The sequence below is a fragment of the Physcomitrium patens genome, chromosome 14 (assembly GCF_059467195.1).
Source record: "Physcomitrium patens ecotype Gransden chromosome 14, ASM5946719v1, whole genome shotgun sequence".
NCBI classification, from domain to species: Eukaryota; Viridiplantae; Streptophyta; class Bryopsida; order Funariales; family Funariaceae; genus Physcomitrium; species Physcomitrium patens.
The window spans coordinates 17,075,345-17,097,847 of NC_143423.1; the positions used below are offsets into that span (position 1 = coordinate 17,075,345).

General features: G+C 37.9%; 2 protein-coding genes across 8 annotated transcripts; one reads left to right on the forward strand and one right to left on the reverse strand.

The window, feature by feature from the left end:
- Positions 1 to 2,819: 2,819 nt before the first annotated feature.
- On the reverse strand, positions 2,820 to 6,428 carry LOC112291885 (uncharacterized). Of its 2 annotated transcripts, none has more exons than XM_073538716.1 (8): positions 6,154 to 6,428; positions 5,274 to 5,331; positions 4,774 to 4,874; positions 4,478 to 4,526; positions 4,173 to 4,284; positions 3,933 to 4,030; positions 3,676 to 3,752; positions 2,820 to 3,369 (listed from the first exon to the last, which is right to left on the reverse strand). In XM_073538716.1, exons 1-8 carry the CDS (start codon positions 6,384 to 6,386, stop codon positions 3,186 to 3,188), a joined length of 912 nt encoding a protein of 303 aa, XP_073394817.1. In that variant the 5' UTR covers positions 6,387 to 6,428; the 3' UTR covers positions 2,820 to 3,185. The 2 variants fall into 2 exon arrangements, with proteins under 2 accessions (XP_073394817.1, XP_024395606.1); XM_024539838.2 differs by having other exon boundaries at positions 5,274 to 5,409; positions 6,154 to 6,427.
- Positions 6,429 to 7,444: 1,016 nt separating this feature from the next.
- On the forward strand, positions 7,445 to 10,533 carry LOC112291881 (uncharacterized). 6 transcript variants are annotated; one of them, XR_016506469.1, is made up of 7 exons: positions 7,445 to 7,747; positions 7,829 to 7,987; positions 8,470 to 8,632; positions 8,861 to 8,934; positions 9,147 to 9,233; positions 9,502 to 9,679; positions 9,803 to 10,533. XR_016506469.1 is itself a non-coding variant. In XM_090256083.1 (7 exons), the coding sequence occupies exons 1-7, from the start codon at positions 7,460 to 7,462 to the stop codon at positions 9,866 to 9,868; spliced, it is 969 nt and encodes a 322-aa protein (XP_090112209.1). In that variant the 5' UTR covers positions 7,445 to 7,459; the 3' UTR covers positions 9,869 to 10,533. The 6 variants fall into 6 exon arrangements, 4 of the variants coding, with proteins under 4 accessions (XP_090112209.1, XP_090112208.1, XP_024395600.2 ...); XR_016506468.1 differs by having other exon boundaries at positions 9,889 to 10,533; XM_090256083.1 differs by having other exon boundaries at positions 9,548 to 9,679.
- Positions 10,534 to 22,503: the final 11,970 nt, after the last annotated feature.

Below are 22,503 nucleotides of genomic sequence, written 5' to 3' on the forward strand. Positions count from 1 at the left end.
ACGGCGGACCGACGGACGGAGGTTCGTTGGATAACCGCCTGCCTTTCATCTTCATTCCAGTTGGAAGTGAACCTTCATTCATGACACGTGGTCGAATGTGAGGCTTCCTTCATTCCTTGACCGTGCTTTTCTTTTTGTGTACGAATGAATAAATAGATATTTTTTCATACTTCACTTGGTTTTGTAATTGAAATGTGTGAACATGATTATTGTAAATTTAGGAGAATGTTAAATAGACCCAAGTTTTTACTGATTTTGATCTATCCATCATGAAGAATATGGTATTCATAATGAATGTGGTTGGATTTCATTGGTTTGGGATCCAATAGTGGAGAAATGAATCTAGAAATTATATTTATTATCTATAGAAATTAATTTTACTTCCTTCATATGCATTTGCAATTCCATTGCTTTAAAGTATTACTCTTAAAGCAAAGCAAGGAATTTTAATGATAGATAAAACATATATCAATGTATATGTATGTATGTTTGTATATCAAAGAGACAAAAAGAGAGTGTAAGTTACATAACTTTTTTTATTACATAACTTCACATACATATACACTCACACAAAGCATATTGATAGAATTGTTTGATTGTTAAGCATAAATAATTTTTTTTGTAAATTATAATCTATTTTTTGTTTAAAAAATAGTTTCTACTTTAGAATTTAGAAATATGTCATATAAGTTATATAGTTCTTTTTATTATTATTATTTTGTCAAGAATAGGAAAAAAAAAAAAAAAAAAAAAAAAAAAATCTGTTATTAACTTTTATAAATTCAAAGTTGATATTTGAGTTGATAATTTGTGCCATTAAGATGACTTAAATACTACCGAAGAATATCAAAATAGCTTTAGAGCTACATAATACAAAAAAATTGTACTTTAGCATGTTATTTATGAATACATTCAAATTAGAATAGAATCTAAATTTTGTAAGAAATAACTTGTGAATATATTAACGTTATATTTTGTTATCAATAGATACTTAGTTGAAGCAACTTCGTGGCATATTGTATTCACTTGATAATAATGAAATACTAATACAATATGTGAATACAAGTAGAAAGTGTGTAAGTTTGTAGAAAAGTTTTTGTTAATGTGTTGTACTTTAGAAGAAATAAAGTCATGTTACAAATATGCAATATTTTTCTTTTTGATATATAGTTGTGACAATCAAAAATGATTTAAAAAAATATCTTTAGATTATTAATGAAAATTATATATTTTTATTTATTCACTATAATAATTTTAAAATAATAAATATAATTATTTTTAAATTATTATAATTTAATCTTTTAATTTAAAAATTGTACAAAAAGATTAAATATTTACAAAAACTAAAAGATATCAACAATCTTTTTGTAGAGAGGTTAGACTTCTTATTAATTTAGTTGGCATATGCACTCTAATTAACAACCTTAGCAAAATTATTTTGCCTAATTGTTGCTTAAAATTATATTGTTATATAATCAACAACAAATGAATAAATAAAATCAACTCCTTTTTGTTATTCCACAAACAAGAAATATTTAATGAGATAAATGCACATTCATTCAAGAAGTCTATAATAATAGATTGGAATTTTTTTTAGGAGGGCTTTATACCTAAAAGCCCTCTTTGAAAGCCATGGTGAAAAAGCCTTATAAGAGTTTGTCACTTAAGTGAAGTCTTTTTTGAAAACCTTGGCCTATAAGTATAGCATAAAGTGAGAAGAAACCATGTAATTGATCTAATCATTCTTTTAATATAAGTCTTAATAGTAATCTAAATATGTCAACATATTTCTTGATTCAAACAATTACAAGAAGCATTAAACAATATGTTTTAATGTCATTTGTTAATAGTCATTTAAAGCATTTTTTTAACACATTTATGCCATATTAGAAAAGAATATACTCCACTTCATCTTTTCTCTTTAGGGTATTTGGCTTAGACTTCTTAATTATAATACCAATTATATAAAATTTAACAATTTTAGCCAATCAAAAATCTTAAAAAATTATGACTTCTAATCTCCTCCCTGTAGTATAAATACCCACTTAATATTTTGAAGGGAGAAAGACATTACGAAATGGTTTGTCACCCTTACGATGAGCTACATTATTGGGTCAAGTATCAAAATCCCCAATCAACTACGTAAACAGCCACTGCCACCCTTTCCACCACTAACTAGCTAATTGGATTTAATAACCTAACCAATCCTCACTGCTTTGTGAGGAACTTGGCAGAGTATAGTTCATATACTCGTGGGCAAGACCAGAGTATGGTGTAAACACAGAATTAGAAAATTATGCAATAGTTGCAGAGCATAAAATTACGGATCAACTAAACTTGAGAAACGTACATTCTTCAAAAGTGTAAATGAACATAAATGCCTCCGTAAACCGGACAATAGTGTAAACTGTCAATACCAGGGACAAACAGTACATATCAAAGGACATAGCAAGTATAATGCTGCGTTGGTTAGGATATGATTCCATGTATGTAGACCCGAACATCTCATTCGAATGCAGCATAAAAACTTTTCACTTGTGATATATATACTGATCGCCGATTAAGAACTTAAGAGAAACACGCTCTGTTCTAAACCGTGTCGGCCTTAGTAGGAAATTAGCGATGGAGATGAGCAATCAGGTAGTAGTATGATGCCCGACATCTATGTACTTGGACATATTCTATTATACGTCCAGAAGGCGAACTTTAGTGCACAACTACTACATGCATTTGACTTACTATTGAGTGATTGCCAAGCCAACCAGTTCGGAAAATGGTGCAATGTCAACGCTCAAGACGCGACAAAATCAGCCCCACAGTTTCTCACAATATAATAATTTTATTGCGATTGGTCCGTGCGAAACCATTTGTCCCCTACCTTTTCCACACTTACTGAGTCGAAGACTAGTACCCTACTAGCTTTGCCTTGCAATAGTACTATAATATGCCTTGAATCTTCAAACTACGTAAAGATACTACGTGAAGGATTGTTCAAATCCACTGCCACAGGATGCAGACGAATTCAAAATGGCCAGTAAAATTACAGGTCCTACTAGTTTAACGAATGGACATAACCAGCTAGTCTTCTCAAAACCACGTCAAGATTGCATGAGAACAAGAGGTGCTTACCAACAGAGAATTATCTGACCAATGATTAGATGTTTTCAAGCACTTGATATCAAGTATCAGATTTGATGCTGCCATTTCCTCAACATACCGGGAGAAACTGATGACGAATCCATCACCATTCCCGTATTCGCGTCTCCCAATACTGACAAAGAGCCAGAGCTTGGTGAGTCGTGTGAATCTCCTATTCCGATTAGAGGAGGACACCACCCCATGCTTTCCTCGATATAGTTGATGTCATACCTATCATGCAAAAAGGTCAGGCATAGCCCCTGTAATCGTCAGACCATTGTTTTCAGGGTTCAAAGTTTAAAATGGAGAGGATACGAAAGCTATCTCCAGTATTCAGCAGTATAGATCATAACGCCCAAAAGTTTACAGTTTTTTATTTTGTTCATTCCAATTCCCCATTGCGTTTGAAAAGAGTAATATACCAACAGTACACAAAATCGCCCTATCCATTTGAAAATCGAAGCAAGTAAAACAAACCCATCTCTTCGTTTCAAAGAATTTCAAAGTTTGGAAGATGTAAAAGCGTAAAATACTCACTGAAATGCGTCTTCAGTGACCTTTTGTAAAGCAGTGTTAAGATCTTGGAGTATGCTCGGATCACATTTTTCAGTGAGCTGCGATCCAATCGATGCACCGTAAATACAACAGTCTCAACATGTTTTCCACGTTACAGCCCCTTAAACTTATCCTCATACATCAAAAAACAAACATGTTGGATGAGAATTTAGGATCTCGGATCATGATCTGTATTCGAGATCTATAGACCTTGTACGGCACTAAAGAAAGATATCTACCTGCTGTAAACACAACTCTACAGTCTTCCCAAGCATGGTAACAGCAGCACACCGCGTCTCTGGTTTTCTTAGTAGAGTGATAATAGTGGTGACAGCGCCTGCAAAGGACAGATAAAACTTCATCTAATGGATGAACATCGAATATGAACCAGAAGGTTCATACAGATGGTGTAATTAAGCGCGATGTGGACCTTCCTTCCCAAACATTAAAACGAAAGAAGATCCAATCCTTGAACGCACCATTCATTGGAACAAATTCCAAGTTCACAAGAGTTGCAAAAGCCTCAGCATGAGCAAAAAATTCCATGCGACTTGCTTCCACTGGTCTCCTCACTGTCAAATGCTTCAAAACCTTCAAAAGTAACACATGACTTTGTGAGGACACATAACTCAGATAATACCTTGTATGCATATGACGAATTTAACCTTGATAAAGACAAGGTTGCCGCTCAACAAGAATGTATTAAACTGTAATCTTCTTTCCCGTGTTAACTATTGCAAGACCAATACCAATCTCGAAAGTGGCCTAAATGTAACAAAAATACCTTAGGAATAAGGAATTCCCGCATTCGAGATTTTGCCTGATCTGGTAGTCTGCAGGATAAGAAAAAAGATCTCGAAATAAAATTCTAAATAATGTGATAATGACTCTTCAATAAATGATACAATCAAGTCCTACTTATCATTGTCAATTAACCGGGAATGTCTTCCATTTCAACCCCCACACGCCTGAACTAATTGTAATCTAAATTCATGATTATCTTGCTATCATCAAAACTGTATGTAATAGCCATGGAAGTTCAATAAAGAAACCAGACTCCAAAAACAATGCTAAGCTGACCTCGGCAAAAGGAACATGAATGGCACAACACTTTGCTGTCGCAAAACCAACTCATGGTTAAACACCACAGCCACAAAAGCAGCTTGAAACTCCTCTAACATCTGCAAATACAGGGCCGCACATTGGAGATTCAGCTCCGAAAAAACAAACAAATAAACAAAACAACCAAACAAATAAATATAGCAACTCGATTCTAATCGCTTGCCAAGAGCTCGAGACCAGATACACTCGGATGATATTGCGAAAACCTTGGAAAATGTTCCACACATCCGAGTAGTTTCTCCCAAATTTCAATTTTTTAATTTAATTTTAACTTTTATTTTGTTTCCTAGTTACACAAACCACCAAACCAGAGAGGTTATGATCTGTCGTCCGCTGCCACTGCTAGGTGTTCTCATGAGTGTATGAAATCCATGCTCCTCCTAATTAAAAACCACATTTGTGCAGGTAAGCGTTATAATTGAAGCCACTGGGCAGTAAGTAAGGCGAAAGATGCTAACCATTTCAGATGGATCTGTAAGAAGAGTGGCGATTTCTTTACTGACTCGATCAAGCTGGCTGCCATCCTCCAGCCTCAAGATGAGAGTTTGGAACAGCTTACCTACGTCTCGTGTTTTCACGTGATCTGTTAACGCCCTGATGCCAGTCGAGAATACAACCAGTCTTCAATTACTACTCACTTTACCTCTGTTAGTAGTGGCAATCATGGACAGCTAAAAATGCCCTCAAGTGCCGAAATTCATGATTGCAAATGAAATCTCTACACATATGTATATATACTAGAAGCCTGAAGACATCTCTAACAGCACCTCAAAGCCAGGACGGAGATTATATCATGGCAACCTTCCATACAACCCACCGAATCAAATCACTGAGCTCGCTTGAGTAGGGGCCTAACCTTGACAATTATACACTAAACCATGAACATAAACCCTCGAGCCCAGAAATACGCATTTGACACCAATCAGCACCAAAACCCTAACAACATTCGCCTTGGACCTTACAGCCAGAATTGAGAACATTCAAAAAGGATGACTAAGGTATGCCATTCTTGTTTTATTTTTTTTTCTTTTTTTCCTTCGCCTTCTGTTTCAAAATAAAAAATGAAAATGAAGAGATAAAAAATAATAAAAATTGGTGAAGGTAAGTGGGTTTGTGGAGAGCTATCCTAGCACCTAAAATCACGTATTAATCTTCTTCAGGAAAACTCCATAGCCAACTCGACCCTAGCTCCAAGCCACTTACCACTTCCACCACAGACTCCATTCACTCTCCTCCACCTCCAGAACAGAAAGAAGCTCTCTACCACCACTATTTCGAGCGACGTCCTACTCTGAACAGCCAAAAAAAGATGGTAAAAATAGGGAGAAGCGCAGCCACCTTAAAATTCGAAAGAGCTCCGTTGCTGAGGGGATTTCATCGGGACTAAGTTCGACATCGATAAACAGCTTCATCAACGCCAAGGGGTGAATGACCCTCCCGTAATGAGAGCGGTCCGAGGAGACAGAGTAGGAGGAGAGCTGGCGAGAAGGAAGAATGCGAGCGGGCGAGCGAGGGAGAGGTTGCCAGAGCAATTCGATCGTCCTTGCTTGCTCCACAACCACCACCACCATGAGGACGACGACGACGACGAAGAGGGCAAGAACAACCCCCCCCCCCCCCAACCCTTCCCCTACCCAGGCTACAACATGCGATGTATATATCCGGATCAACATAGCTCTCTATGTCCTCTAACCCAGATAACTGTATGACAAGATCCGGGTATCAAGCGGATCTCAATTTACGCTTCTCATTCTGTCCCACCGTTGGAGGGAAGAAAGCATGGCTTTCAAAATAGCTTGTGCGCAAAAAACAAAATCTTAATGTCATGATAGTTTTCTCCATTTGAGAATTACCCCACCAAACTATTTGATTCACTTCTTGAAAAATCATCTTCTTTTTTTATGTTTGTAAGTTTTTTTGTTTCGATCGACTGGATTTTAGGAATTATATAATGAATTTAGTTTATTTCAACGAGCCACTATTGTGCCAAAAATATTTGCAGGTCAAGTTATTTATTTAGTTTAATATGTACCATAAAATAACCATAATGTTTTTGTGAGCTTCAACTGTAAAATAATTTAAATCATTGTAACTGTTACTTCTGTCACTTGAAAAATATTTGAATGCAGTCTATAACACCTTGAAAGTGATTTAAAAGCATGTGTTTTAAATATGTGCTTTTTGTGTGAAAGGGGAATTTTTTTTAATTTAATTTAATTTAAACGAGGAAGAATACATACGCAAAAATTGTTGAAACGTTGCTCCAATATAATATAGCTAAGAAAATAATTTATAAAATAAAACATTTTTTTTTTAACTCTCACAACTTAACTTTATTGACTAGATTTTGAATATCTAAGTTTATTCATAAATCTGAGACTTAAACGTTCTACAGAATTCGAAAAGTTATTTATTCCTTCACACGAGCTCCATTGTTCTGGCTAAGCTTGGCCTTGCTAGAGAAGTCCACGTCACCTGCTGACGTTGCACACCCACAACAACAGTGGGAGATGGACGAGTTCAGAATGAACGAGAAAGAGAGGATGAGATGAGGGAGGTAATATCATCCATCTATCTATCCATCCAAGAGGATGGGGAGTGAGTGCAGAGCCTTGGAATGAACCACAAATTATGTGGGGGGAGGATGGGGCTTGCTGGATGGCCTGGCCGTGTCACGCACTCTCTGTTTGTTTTTGTTTATCGTGGCGGTGGTGGTGGTGGTGGTGCAGTGTTTTTGCAGCGATTCCTCTGGCTATGGCGTTTGCATGCGGTTCTGCCTCGTGTGTCACGGGCTCCACCTTGCAATGGCGTAGCTCCGCACCTACTGGTGACCGAAGCAGGCGCTTGCTGGCCTCTTCTTCGTCGCAGCTGGTCACTCTGGACGCTGCCCTGCTTCGATTGCGGATTGCTGCGCCGGGTCATCCCGTCAGGTGTGAGTTCCCTGTCCAGTTCGCTGTCGATTCCGCCTGCTGTCGTGCATTAAATTGGAGGACTAAACGGTGTTTTTGCGCAGAAAAGGCGGCAAGCTCAAGGGCCCAGGGCGATGGTGCCGTTGGAGCCGATAATATTGGCGCCTCCAGAAATCGACGCCACCACATTTGTGCTCGGGTCATTGGTGACCGGTGCTCTGAGCTTCGGAGTTTTCCGCACTGTCGTTTACTTTAGAATGCAAGTGAGAATTCTGAATTTCTCGAGGCTTGTCGAAATTCACTGTGTTCCACGTGTGGTATATGGCTCTAAGCGTTCTGCTAGTTGAGGGGGAGTATTCTTTTGAAAGTGCTGGATTCTAATGCAAGGTAGAGTGGTATGAAAACGAACATTCAATTGCACGCCTCATTCCTCTCATTCTGAGGCATCTATCTGGAACCTTCAATTCTTGGTTTTTTAGTCCCTAGCTCTCATCTTCCCTCTGAACATAACTCTTCATGTGCAAATAGTCAGATTTCTTAGAATTTCTAGCTACTTTCAACCGAAAATCGTGATGTGTTCGAAAATTATAATTCTTGCCTTGTGCGGTCGTAGCATAGACTGAGTGATTCCACGTAGCAATCTTCTCTCTGGTATTGTATAGACGTGAGTCGCTTATATGTAAATGACGAAGAAGGTGGAAACTCGGGAGCAGTGCTGAATCGACTTGGAAATGTCTTGCACCAGTTGATTATAGCACATATGCTTGCGCTGCATGTGCCAAAAGGTGGGGCACGGGTCGTGGATTTCAGCGTTGGAGAAGGCCGAAATTTGTATTATTACCCAAAGGATACAGTGCAAGTGGTTGGAGTCAATCCGAACCCTAAGGTTCCGATGCTTGAAGCCCAAGGTTTTATTCAAACAATCTTCTCATGTCATGGGAATGTGTTTGACTTCCAAGGATGACGTGGACTGTGCTCTTATCTCTCATTTGTATGCTTGATTCTGAATAATTCATGCGAAGATGCTGCAGTGAATCTCTATCTTTCTAGTGCCAAGTGTAGCTCAGAACTTTTTGTTCTCTTGCGATTCGCTCAGTTCATAGTTGTCCTAACTTTTGACGTCCGTATGGGAACAGCTGCTTACGCGAAGGTGCCCATTCGAATTTTACCTGACGTCTCACGGCTTCCAGCAAACAGTATGGACGCAGTGGTACATTCATATCCATCTCGTGCGGATCAACAGCGATTTTGTGCTGAAGAAAGGCTTCTTTATCTGTGTATAATGATTATGATTATTATTATTATGACTGTTATTATTTATTTGTTTTGCAACTCTCGTCATGTTGCGTGGAAAGCAAAGATGCCTTGCTAAAGAATACGCTTTTTCTTTGATGTCTAATTTGTCTGTGTTTAAATCTGCAGGTTAGTGTTCAGGGAATGGAAGATATGTCAGATGAACAAGTTGAAACTGTCTTACGTGATGCTGTCCGAGTATTGAAGCCTGGGAAGGTGCATCTTCTACTCGCATTTCCTAGAACATCAACACAGATTGGATTGTGACAGCTTTGTATGGATCTACTGCAATGCCTTTGTTGTTTGGTAAATGCACTTGGGTTATTAATAAAATCTAAGGTCGCATGTTGCTAGATCATGTCTGAGAGACTATCAATGTTGTCGTTCTTTAATGGGGGAGTTGTCCAACACCTTCATTATTGGAACAGAGTAGAACAAGGATTCCAAGGTTCTTAGTATTCCCTCGCATGTGTAATAAATGCAGCCTTGGGCGTTGATCTGCCACTTCGTAACTCAGTTACTTGATGCAGAAATTTATCTACATCGAGAATGTTGGAGCTGAGAATCCTTTGGTGCTAGCAGCTCAGCAGAGTATAGAGGGCCTCGGAAAGTTGTTTGGGAAAAAATATACCGTCACACGCGACTTATTGTCGTTTATTCTGGTACTGGGGCTCTTTCACCGTTTTGTATGGTTAACTGAGGCTTACTGCTGTCTAGCTTTTTTCCTCAGATAGACGTAAGTATTCTTAGTAAATTGTTAATCATGCATAAATTGGTAAATGCAGGAACGCAGTCGTTCACAGCTGAAATTCCGGACGCAATCTTATGTAGTGCTAGTGTCTCAATTGTGAATACTCTTTGTGTACTACAGAAAACCAAAGGTTTCGAGGTTATAAAGTACCAAGTAGTTCTTGGGTTCCAAGATCCTCACATTGTGGGTATCGCCACCAAAAAGCAACAAACCACTACCGGTGCAGGCATTGGCAAAGATACCATCCCCAAGAAGAACAAAAAAGAGAAAGTTCCTCAGCAGACAGGACTTTCAGATCCTCAAAAGATTGAATTTTCAGGACAATAGGATATGGAAAGATTGGACATCAGTTCAGTGCACCTCAGACATCTGCCGTCTAAACGTGATTTTGATTCATCAAGAGGGAGTAATTGGCAGTCATTAATTGAGACCCTCGAGCTAGATTTTAGGTTAGTGCAGAGTGGAGGTCCGACGAGCAACTCGTGCGCCTTTTTGATATGAGTAGGTCTGTATTCTACGTAGCGCCAGAAGCGTGACACCCCAGTACTCAGTGCTTGCGACGGGTCATGTTCAGAACTGGGACTGTGTTGTAGTTACACCTTGGCAGCAGTTTTCAGCGGTTGTTACCAACAGCAGTCCTTTGTGAGGAAGGCCAGTTTGTGGGTGATGCATTGAGCGACCGTTTGCGTGCTCTTTGATATGTATTAGTGCCAATGCCGGGAATTGGCTAATCAAACGATGTGTCCTTGCATCATTCTTGTCGAAGCATGTCCGAAATAACCATGACCGAGACACCAGATCAGTTTATTCAGAGCGACTATGCCATTCCCATTGTCCATCCCTTCCATTTCACACTGCTTAGTGCCCCAATTGCAATCTGTAGAATATTACTATGACTGGATACCTATTTAGTGTTGATTTGGCATTACACTTCAGACATGCTTCAAGCAATCGGCTGTAAATTAGACGTGGATGGATTTCCCGCTGCCCCAGAACTAGCTCAATCCGTTGGTTTTCAAGTTTACAGGTCCAACGCGTTCTCTATGATTATTTTACTATGTAGGGTGTGATTATTTTACTATATAGTGTGTGAAATAAATAAATAAATAAATATACTGTGTTGCAAATACTACCAAGGTTTTTGTTATTGCCACAACTTATTCTTATTAATTCTTCAAATTTATTTATTTATTTATTTATTTTATATATTTTTATTTTTGGGTGATATGTGGTGAATGACAAATTGTGGTAGCATTAGCAATACCCGACATATATATATATATATATATATATATTGTTTAAACTGTCAACAAATTGCTATTCTAATGACTCATACTGAGTAATGTGTTTCTATCACAGAGTATGCATTCTTGAATCTATCAAAGGATAGTAAAAAGCTGTTAATTTATTATAATAATCACATGTTTATTAAAATCACTTCTCTTCTACCTTAAACTGACAATTTCTTGAATCAATCAAGAGAAAAAGTTACTGTACCAAATCACACCTTTGTACTAAATATTATACAGTTGTTGTTCTGCCTAATAATGTTTTGAGATCATTTTTTCCCTCTAACTATTATAAACAAATAAATATATATATATATGTAGGAGAATGTTGAAATGACCCAGGCTTTTGTTAAATCGATCCACATGTTTAAATAACTATTGCACCCCCGTTCCCCCGTACCTGTTCCCCCGTTCCCAATCATGTCCCCAGTCCCCTTCCAGTTTCGGTGTTGACTCTTGGAGGCGGTATTTGTGCAGCAGCAAGTCCTGTCAACGCAGCGCGTACGAGCTCGGGGGTGATCTACCTTTTTGCGCTAGTGTCACTAGCTTCAAAGCATTATAAAATTCCAGAGTTCCAGACAATGAACACGACGATGATGAACGTTGGAGGACGCCGACCCTGCAGTGCTATCATTGTCTTCTTGTGAGGCTTCGAAGAATTGGGAAAAGATAAGTGAAGATTGGGTTTCTTTGTTCCTAAACCCCGCCGTATTAGACGAGCATGCAGGACCTCTTCCTTCGGATCTTGAGAACTACTCGCAATTTGATTGTACTTCAAAAGAATCAAAGGACCCTCAAGACCTATTGTCAGATTCTTTGTTATTCCACTCCACTGACGATCAATTGTTACAAGTATCACTCTTAGCAAAATTGGCTCGCTTGCTGGCTGCTTCCATCCAAGATGCTGTCGACGTGATGGGCTAATGTAACTTGTTTGCGTGGAAGATTATCTTGTTTGTGGAATAGAAAGTCAAGTGTGAAGCAATTCTCATCTCTTTGAAGAGATGCATGATAACATGTAATCCTTTAATTCATGCCCATCACGTCGACTACTTCTCGGATTCTAAAACAGTACACTCTGACCACACGGAGCACCCATTGACCGGCTTGCTACGGAGCGAATTGCGAGGGGAGGAAAATAAACTAATTTATTCAGTGATACATGAGATGAGCCTCCAGTACTTCAGCTCATTCAGGAATAAGTTACACAATTTTCTTAAATTCAAATTGCAGCGATAAAATAAGTCTTGGTAAAAAACCTGAAAGCACTCTGGTAGAGGTACCGTGCATGCTAGTTTTCCTCAATTTCGAGGTTCTTAACGACAATCAAATAGCTCAAACATTTCAGACAGACCGCGTAAGATATTTGGACTCCACGGCTCTCAACCAAATGAAATGAAATCCTGAAATGAGAGAAACATTAATTTCACGTCAACCTCTGACCGAGAGTCTTCACTTTCAATACAAGAATTAGAACACAATCATCGGCAATTGCTTTGAGAATAACAGAGGAATCATATTAATATTTTAGGGCGGCGCCCTCCACGAAGTAATGTTTGCATCAGTGACAAAGAAACTCGAACTTAGATTCGGCACCAAATGTCACGCCAACAGAATTGCCTGCCAAATGGACTGGTTGGTCCGGGAGAAATTGGTCCTTGAAATTCAGCGCCTACTAATTCATGTTGGACGATACGCCCCCTCAGTCAATACATAAAGAACCTAGATATCAATAGGAGGTACAGGAACATTACCCTTGACTGGGTATCTACCCATTGGGGTAAAACTTTTGTATGACTCTAATCTTGGACTTTAATTGACAGTTAGCCTGACGCCTGTAGTGGTGTCACCTTTTGCTAATCTCTCGTGTTATTTTTGCTTGAGTGTAACGTTTGCTTAATGAGTGACACTATGCATCTCAGATACTTATTGTAGTGCTTTATTTTCGGTCATAGAAATTGGTTAGCCTTTTACTGTTGTTGAACGTTGTCGTGTTGTAACACGACTACATGGTGAAAGATGATAATATGGATCTTATTATAGAAGAGCCAAGTTAAAAGAAAAGATAGAAAAATATGGATAAAAGATAGGAAGGTAGTAAATTTTTAGTAGTAAAGCTGCCATTTTAGAAAAAATAGCTTCTACTTACTTTGTATGGCCAAAAATAAGGCAAATCAAGGTAGATTAGAAAAATAAAGGATATAAGCATATTTAGGGAGGAGTTAGGAGTGCAAATTAGTATAAATTACCTCAAGAAGACGAAAGTTGATACCCAAAGAGGACCGGTTATGAACCTGGGTCGAAATCAGACCCCAAGGCACAAAACCGTGCTCTAACGGCGACTCAAGGACTCTTTGGCAGATCGGAGAATGGGGTTTGATAGAAGATTGAATAGGGTTTCTATGGATGTTGATTTTGGGTGATTTGGATCTGTATTGACTTTGTAATAGCTTTGCAAAGTCAAGATTTGTTTCGGATGACTTGGATTTTATGAAATAAAATAGGGTTTATGTTTTGGATGATTTCAAGAGTTTTGTAGTAGATCTACAAGTGAAATTTTGTGGGTTTATGGTTTTAGTTGTGTTTAGTATGTGTTGTGAATTTGAGCTCGATCTAACGGTTAAATTGAGGGATATTGAGGTTTAAGTGGATCAAGGTCTCACAAAGTAGAATTTTAGGTCCGATAGGGGTTTTTAAGATTTCGTGCAATCTACTAGTTGGATTGGAGTGAAACTTATGTAAGAGGATATTAGACTTGTTTTTCTATGTGTATTAGAATTTTGAGATCAATCGAATGGTATAAAGAAGAGATATAGGCTCTGGAAGATTGGCATCAAGATTGGAGACGGAGGCCAACCAATACCCGAGCACATTTTTGAGATTATCATCAATTGGGTAACTCTGATCCTTTTCAATTTCTTTATGCTTATTTTGAACTTAGTTTTTAAGAAGTATACAAAATTTGAGTTAAGATCAACGGTTAATTCATTAATTATTGAGGTTTAAATTAGTTGAAGGAATTACTAGGGTTTGGTTTAGGGTTTGGTTAGGATTTGGTTTAGGATTTGGTTTAAGGTTTGATTAGGGTTTGATTTAGGGTTTAAGGTTAAGGATTTGGATTAGGATTTGGTTTAGAATTAGGGTTTGGTTAGGGTTTGGTTTAAGATTTAGGATTTGGATTAGGGTTTGATTTAGGATTTGATTAGGATTTGGTTTAGGATTTAGGGTTTGGATTAGGGTTTGGTTAGGATTTATTTAGGGTTTAGGATTTGATTAGAGTTTGGTTTAGGGTTTAGGATTTTATTAGGATTTAAGATTCAATTAGTTTTGGCCTAAAGTTTTAATGAAGTTTAATAGGATTTTAACTAGAATTAAATTAAGATTGAATTAAGATATATTTGAGTGATATTTGTGATCCTTCTATTATTTATTTAAGAATTCTTATTGTTTGTTTGAAATTTCTTTGAGGTTTTTTTGAATTTGATTAAGCTTGCTTAGCATTATTATGGTCTAATTAGAGCATTGTTAGTATTCTATTAGAATTAGGATTTTGTTATTGCAATTTTCATTCTTCTTTCCACAGCCAAGCGCCCGGAGCATTCTCAAACAAGACTTCACGTATTATGACAACGTATCATGACATTAGAGCAAGTAAACATGAGTTAGAAACATCTAGTCAAGAGAGCTGTGATATATAAGCACTATGGATTCTATCATTGCACAATCTAAAATGCTTGTAGGACCAGAAAATTACAAGGGGTGGAAAAGTAGGATACAGAGCGTATTCGAATGAAAAGATTTGTGGAACATGGTGGTACCAACGAAGAGCTCACAGAAGAAACCACTCGGGAAGATAACTTCATCAAGTAGTGGGACAATATCTATGATGGAAACCGAAGAGGAAAGAACAAACAAAGGAGAAACTGAACGTATTGGGAGTCGAAGCTCGAAGACTGCACAGCCAACACCACAAGTGCAAGAGAATCTCCGCAAGTGAAAAATGCGAGTGAAGGGATTTCTCCGTCTTTCGGTAACAGAAATGGTAAAATCTCATATCTTAAATGCCTCTGATCCTGCAATATCTTGGAAGATCTTAGCAAAAGTGTATTCCACACTAACTATTGTAGATGTGATGAAAAATCTACATAGGTGGGAGAATCTAAAAATGTTAGAGGACATGTCGGTATTCACATTTATGTAGCATGTTTACGATCTATTAAATAATCTGAGAGAGATTGATGAGCTACCCTTAGAAATTGTGGTGGTACACAAAATTCTCAAAAACCTTCCTGTAAAGTATGAAACATTTGTAAGGATTCTACAAGCAGAAAAGATTACACCATCACTCATGAACCTAACTAGCACACTCCATCTGGAAGAGATGGAAATGAGTGTAAGAGCAGATTCAAACAAGGAGGCATTAATCTTCAAGTTGAAAAATATTAAGCGAAAAAAATCAAAACCTTTTGTGGGATTCAAAGCCTTGATCTTCGCAAACAATTTTAACTAATGAAGGATGAATTCTTAGCAACAACATAATTATATGAATGACCAACATAAAGGATCTGGGTATCACTGGCGTGGCAAATTGGGACACATCACAAGATTCTGTCATACGTTGGAGTCCTAATCAACAAATCATTATCAACAAAAAACAAACCTCGTGAAGGAAATGCTGAGTGAACAATACCCCACCCCAAGCAAGATCCAACATGCACTGAAAATATTATTTGTGGTATCATCACAAGAAAAGGATTGGATTGTCAACAATGGAGCATTGCGACACTTCATCAGTGATAAAGAATTTTTTTCAATTTTAGAAAAGATACCAAAGTATCATTCAGTAGTTATTGCTGATGGTTGATCGCACTCATTAAAAGGTTGAGGGAATGTACATATTCGAGACATCAACAATGAAATAAATCTAAAGAACATACTCTATATCCCCGACTGAAACAAAATCTGATATCGGTCAGTCAATACGTGAGAAATAATAACCACGTTTTGATTTTTGAGAGGTAATGGTGCATGGCAGTCACCAATTCCAGTCCTAAAAAATTCATGATCCTATGTCATTGAGATAAGAGATCTAGGCTCTGCAAGCTAAATCTTGAAGATATAAGATTTTAATCTTGGATCATTATCGGTCGTTAGTCCTGTGCCTACGACAATATTACTTTTTGCTAATCTTTCATATCATTTCTTCTTGAGTGTGACGTTTGCTAAATGAGTGACACAGTATATCTTAAATACTTATTTTAGTGTTTTATTTTTGGTCACAAAAATTGCTTAGACTTTTACTATTATTGAATGTATCAATTCAGACTATATCATGCAAAATTTACAACCTTCATCTTGCCATCCTTAATTTCTTCCCATACTAGTGTCACGGACATACATATAATTACCTATATGAATAGATAAAAGTATGAAAAAGTAGGTTAATTGTGTAATATCTTCTAGAGAAGCTTCTTAGAAGCTTCATAGACGCTGCTTTGACTTTATAGGAGTCTATAGTTGACTTTTAGGTTAGAAACTTGGTCAACAAGTTAGCCATGTGCCACGCATGTTGGAAGCTTAAAGAACAAGCTAACTACGTGGTCCATCCATAGAAAACTTGCCTTGCAAGCAAAGGCATGTGGCCTAGAAAGTCAACATATATTGGAGGTCTTATAGAACATCGCCACGTGGCTTCTAGTTAGATAGTATATATAGAGGCAAGAGTGAAGCCCTCTTCACTCTTGTCAACTCCTTTCTTGCTTCTAGTCTAGTTTCAAGGGTCTCTAGTTTTCTTGTATTTTGGCAATAGCCATTCCAGTTTCTTTCTTAATATACATATTTCTATTTTGTCCTATTTCTTTTTGAGAAAAGTCTCACTTACTCTTTAGCTTTCATCGAGTTCTTGTCCTTGACAGATTGACAAGAGTGCACTTACAATATCAGAGCTTTGTCTTTTCTTGATTAAGAGTGGATTACCCCTTTTTCTTGATAAGACATAAGCGCATTAGAAGTTGCGGATTACCCTCTTTTAAACTGATATTGTTCTTAGTATTTTCTTTGTTATCAATTCCTCTCTTCTATTTATTTTGAGCGTTATTAGGCATCTTCTCTTTTCTAAGTGCTACTATGGCAGAGCTTGTTGAAATGAAGAGTGCAATGGCACAGATGCAAGAACAATTGAGGGAGTTAATGCTTGCGATGCATCAACTCAATTTACCACCACAAGGAGCAACAAGAATGGTAGGAAGTGAAGATATAGAGATGATTGGGGCTGCTTCAACATCTGCACCAAACCATGTCCCTTCTCCCAGAATGGAACACCCTTCGAGTGTTAGAGAACCGAGAGTTGCCTTGCTCGAGAAGTTTGATGGTACCAGATCCAAGTTTCGAGGATTCATCAATCAGGTCCAACTAGTGATTGAACTTCAAACCCAGAGCTATCCAACTCCAGGGTCACAAGTAAGATTCATTGGTACACTTCTTTCAGGTTCAGCATTGTCATGGTTTTCATCTTTTCTTGAACGACGAGATCCAATATTGGATAATTTAGAGGCTTTTTTCGCGGAGTTTCGATCCATGTTTGGAGAACATGATGCAATTCGTGTTGCAACCAACAAGATCCGTATTTTGCGACAAGGCAATCGATCAGTAACATTATATGCTTCGCAATTTCGACAACTTGCAACTGATATCAAGTGGGATGATGCCGCACTTGTGAGTCAATTTCTCTACGGATTACAATATGAGGTAAAGAAATTGATGCTTAATTTACCTGATCCTCAAACATTGAGTCAAGCAATTGACTTTGCTGTGAAGTGCGACAATCGACTTTTTTGAATTTCGATCCGAGAGTCGCACAAGTGGGCCTCAACGTTACTACAATTCAATGGCAACACCGACGTCTCCTCAACACATACCTTCAGAAGTAGAGGATATGCAAATTGATGCGGTACGTTTCAAACCTCTTACTGAGCAAGAAAAGTCTCGTCGTCGACAAGAAGGATTGTGCTTATATTGTGGAGAACCTAAGCACACTGCTCAACATTGTCCAAAGAAGCGACGTAACTACAAAATGAGGAGTACGGCTATCAAAGAAGACAGTATGTCGGAAAACGAGTACGTCCAGCTACAATAGGGACCGTGCGGCTGGAATCTTGTACAACTTCTAATAAAGGTCCTATCCTCTCCTCAGAACCATCTCCTTGTTTTATAATAGATGTGCGTTTAGGACCTAATAATTACAAAGCCTCTGCCTTGGTAGATTCAGGAGCCTCATCTTGTTTTTTAGATGAAGAATTTGCTAGATGTCATAGAATATCATTAATACAAAAAACTAAACCTGTACACGTAGAAGTCATAGATGGTCGTCCGTTGTCTTCTGGAGATGTAACTCACGAAACACTTCCTGTAGATGTAGTAATAAATGGTCATAGTAGTTGCGTAATTTTTAATATAATTAGATCTCCCTCTAATCCAGTAATTTTAGGCTTATCATGGTTAGAAAAGTATAATCCTCGAATAGATTGGATTTCTCGTAAACTTGATTTTCCTCAGAGCATTAGTAACAGTTCTATTAACCAAGTAAAAAACCATGAGTCTAGTATAGTAAAACTCGCACCTATAGGTGCAAAAGCATTTATACACGCAGCAAAAGAAGGATCAACTTTTGCTATTTATGCTGCACCTATTTCTGAAAGCGTAAAGACTTCAAGTGGCATTCCAAGTCAATATCAGGATTATCAAGACGTTTTTGAGAAAAAGAATGCAGATATTCTTCCTGAGCATCGCCCATACGATTGTTCAATCGATCTCAAGGAAGGAACTCAGCCACCATTTGGACCAATTTACAGTTTATCGCAAGATGAGTTGGCTGAACTCAAGACATATATTGACGAGAATTTAGCGAAGAATTTCATACGCCATTCAAAATCTCCAGCAGGAGCTCCAATTTTATTCGTAAAGAAAAAAGATGGATCTTTACGAATGTGTGTTGACTATCGAGGACTCAACAAGATCACAATCAAGAACAGGTATCCATTACCTTTGATATCAGGACTCCTTGACCAGTTAAATCAAGCTAAGATCTATACAAAAATAGATCTAAGAGGAGAATATAATCCAGTACGGATCAAAGAAGGAGATGAATGGAAGACTGCGTTTCGAACCAGGTACGGGCATTTTGAATACAATGTCATGCCTTTTGGACTCACGAATGCACCAGCTGCTTTTCAACATCTCATGAATGATGTATTTCGTGAATTCTTAGACAATTTTGTCGTCTGCTACCTAGACGATATCCTGATTTATTCTAAGAATATTGAAAAACATGAAATACATGTTCGTCAAGTATTACAAAAACTCAGAGATGCAGGATTGTACGCCAAGATGGAAAAGTGTGTATTTCACACTACTCAAGTTTACTTTTTAGGATACATCATTTCAAATGATGGTCTTATGATGGATTCTAAGAAAGTCCAAACAATCATGGATTGGAAGATTCCAAAGACTGTAAGAGATGTCCAATGTTTCTTGGGATTTGCCAATTACTATCGGATCTTCATCAAAGACTTCTCACGAGTTGCAGCTCCACTTACACGCTTGACTAGTAAAGATAAATTCCAATGGAATCAAGAAGCGGAAGCAGCATTTGAAGCCTTGAAGACATCGTTTGTCTCTGCACCAATCTTATATCGTGTTGACTTTTCCAAGGCATTTTTTATGGAAACAGACGCATCGGATTTTGCCTTGGGTGCAGTTTTATCACAAATGGGAACAGATGACAAACTTCATCCGATAGCTTTTCATTCAAGAAAATTCTCAGCAGCCGAGATCAATTATGAGATCCACGATAAAGAACTTCTTGCAATCGTGGATTCTTTTCAAGAATGGCGTCATTATCTAGAAGGTGCTTCTAGTCCAGTCATTGTGTATACAGATCACAAGAACCTCGAATATTTCATGTCAGCACGCGTGTTGAATCGTCGTCAAGCTCGTTGGAGTATGTCTTTGTCAAGATTCGACTTCATTATCACTTATCGGCCAGGAAAACAACAAGGTTTGTCCGATGCCCTGTCTAGACGTTCTTATTTTGCACCAAAAGAAGGAGATGCAGCTTTTGAGCAACAAAGAACGGTCCTCTTGAAACCGGAGCAATTTCATCTCCGAGCAGTGAAATCAACATTGACTGTTGATTCAACTTTTCTCAAGCAAATCCAGTCCAGTATGTCCTCAGACCCTCTTGTTCATGATATCGAGGATAATTCTTCCAAGTCTCATGATTCTTCTAAGTTCGAGTTCAAGAATAATCTATTATATTTTGAAGGACGCCTATATGTTCCAGAAAAAAAAGCACGTTTGCGTGTTCTTCAAGCACGTCCTGACTTTCCAGCAGCAGGACACTTTGGATATAATAAGACTTTGGAACTCATATCAAGAGATTTTTGGTGGCCACAAATGTGGAAGTCAGTCAAAGACTTTGTACAATCATGTGATATTTGTTCAAGATCAAAAATTCCTCGACATCGACCTTACGGACTTCTTCAGCCATTACCTATACCAGAACAACCATGGTCTTCTGTTTCTATGGATTTCATCACAGATCTTCCAAACTCAAGATCTTATGATTCTATATTTGTGATAGTAGATCGTTTCACCAAGATGGCACATTTTATGCCATGTACAAAATCTATCACAGGTGAAGAAACAGCTAAGCTTTTCATTGATAATATCTATCGCTATCATGGATTGCCTAAAGATATCATATTGGATAGAGGAACTCAATTTGTGTCGAGATTTTGGAGGACTCTTTTCAAGATTTTAAAAGTGGACATAAAGCTATCTTCAGCTTTCCATCCTCAAACTGATGGACAAACAGAGCGCGTAAACCAAGTCTTGGAACAGTATTTAAGGTGTACCATCAACTACCAACAAGATGATTGGACAAACCTTCTGCCATTGGCAGAGTTTGCTTATAATAATACGGTACATTCCTCCACGCAACAAACACCTTTCTTTGCCAATTATGGCTATCATCCACGACTTGATACTTTTGATTTTTTAAAAGTTGATAATCCTGCAGCAGAAGATATGGCAAATCGGTTGTCAGAGTTACATGCAATAATGAAGGCGCAGTTGAAGAAAGCTCAAGAACGACAAAAGATAAATGCAGATGTATATCGTAAAGAGCAACCACAACTCAACGTGGGTGATAAGGTATGGCTACTTCGTCGCAATATCAAGACCACTCGACCTTGTGACAAATTGGACTATCGTAGGCTTGGCCCCTTTTCTGTTTCTGAACAGATCAACCCAGTTGCATATCGGTTACATCTAACGGAGTCAATGAAGATCCATCCTGTATTCCACGTGTCTCTTCTTGAACCATATAAGAAAGTGGATATACAAGGAAGAAGACAAATGCCACCGCCTCCTATAGAAGTAGATAATAATGAAGAATTTGAGGTGGAAGAGATATTAGACTCAAGGCGGCACCGAAATAAGCTAGAATATCTTGTTCATTGGTGCGGATATGATATTAGTGAGCGCACATGGGAGCCATCCAGGAATCTAGCAAATGCATCAGCTAAAGTCAAAGTTTTTCATCAACGACATCCATCAAAACCAAGGTGAAAACCTCTCTTATAAAAGAGACAAGATTGAGGAAGTTATGAAGGCCTCAACAGTGATCAAATAACAGGGTGGTCTTCTCGCCCTGGAATGGAACACTATCGATGGCTAAGAGGACCCATCAACTATCTTCGAAGAGAACAAAGATCAGAGTATGTAGCAAATACAATTCGCCGCATATTAGATTTTCTCAATATATAATCACTGCTCCTCGTGGAACTCGTCCCTAGAAGGGGGGGTAATGTCACGGACATACATATAATTACCTATATGAATAGATAAAAGTATGAAAAAGTAGGTTAATTGTGTAATATCTTCTAGAGAAGCTTCTTAGAAGCTTCATAGACGCTGCTTTGACTTTATAGGAGTCTATAGTTGACTTTTAGGTTAGAAACTTGGTCAACAAGTTAGCCATGTGCCACGCATGTTGGAAGCTTAAAGAACAAGCTAACTACGTGGTCCATCCATAGAAAACTTGCCTTGCAAGCAAAGGCATGTGGCCTAGAAAGTCAACATATATTGGAGGTCTTATAGAACATCGCCACGTGGCTTCTAGTTAGATAGTATATATAGAGGCAAGAGTGAAGCCCTCTTCACTCTTGTCAACTCCTTTCTTGCTTCTAGTCTAGTTTCAAGGGTCTCTAGTTTTCTTGTATTTTGGCAATAGCCATTCCAGTTTCTTTCTTAATATACATATTTCTATTTTGTCCTATTTCTTTTTGAGAAAAGTCTCACTTACTCTTTAGCTTTCATCGAGTTCTTGTCCTTGACAACTAGACGTACAAAATTGTCTTCTTGTAAGTCAAAATTGCTAGATTGT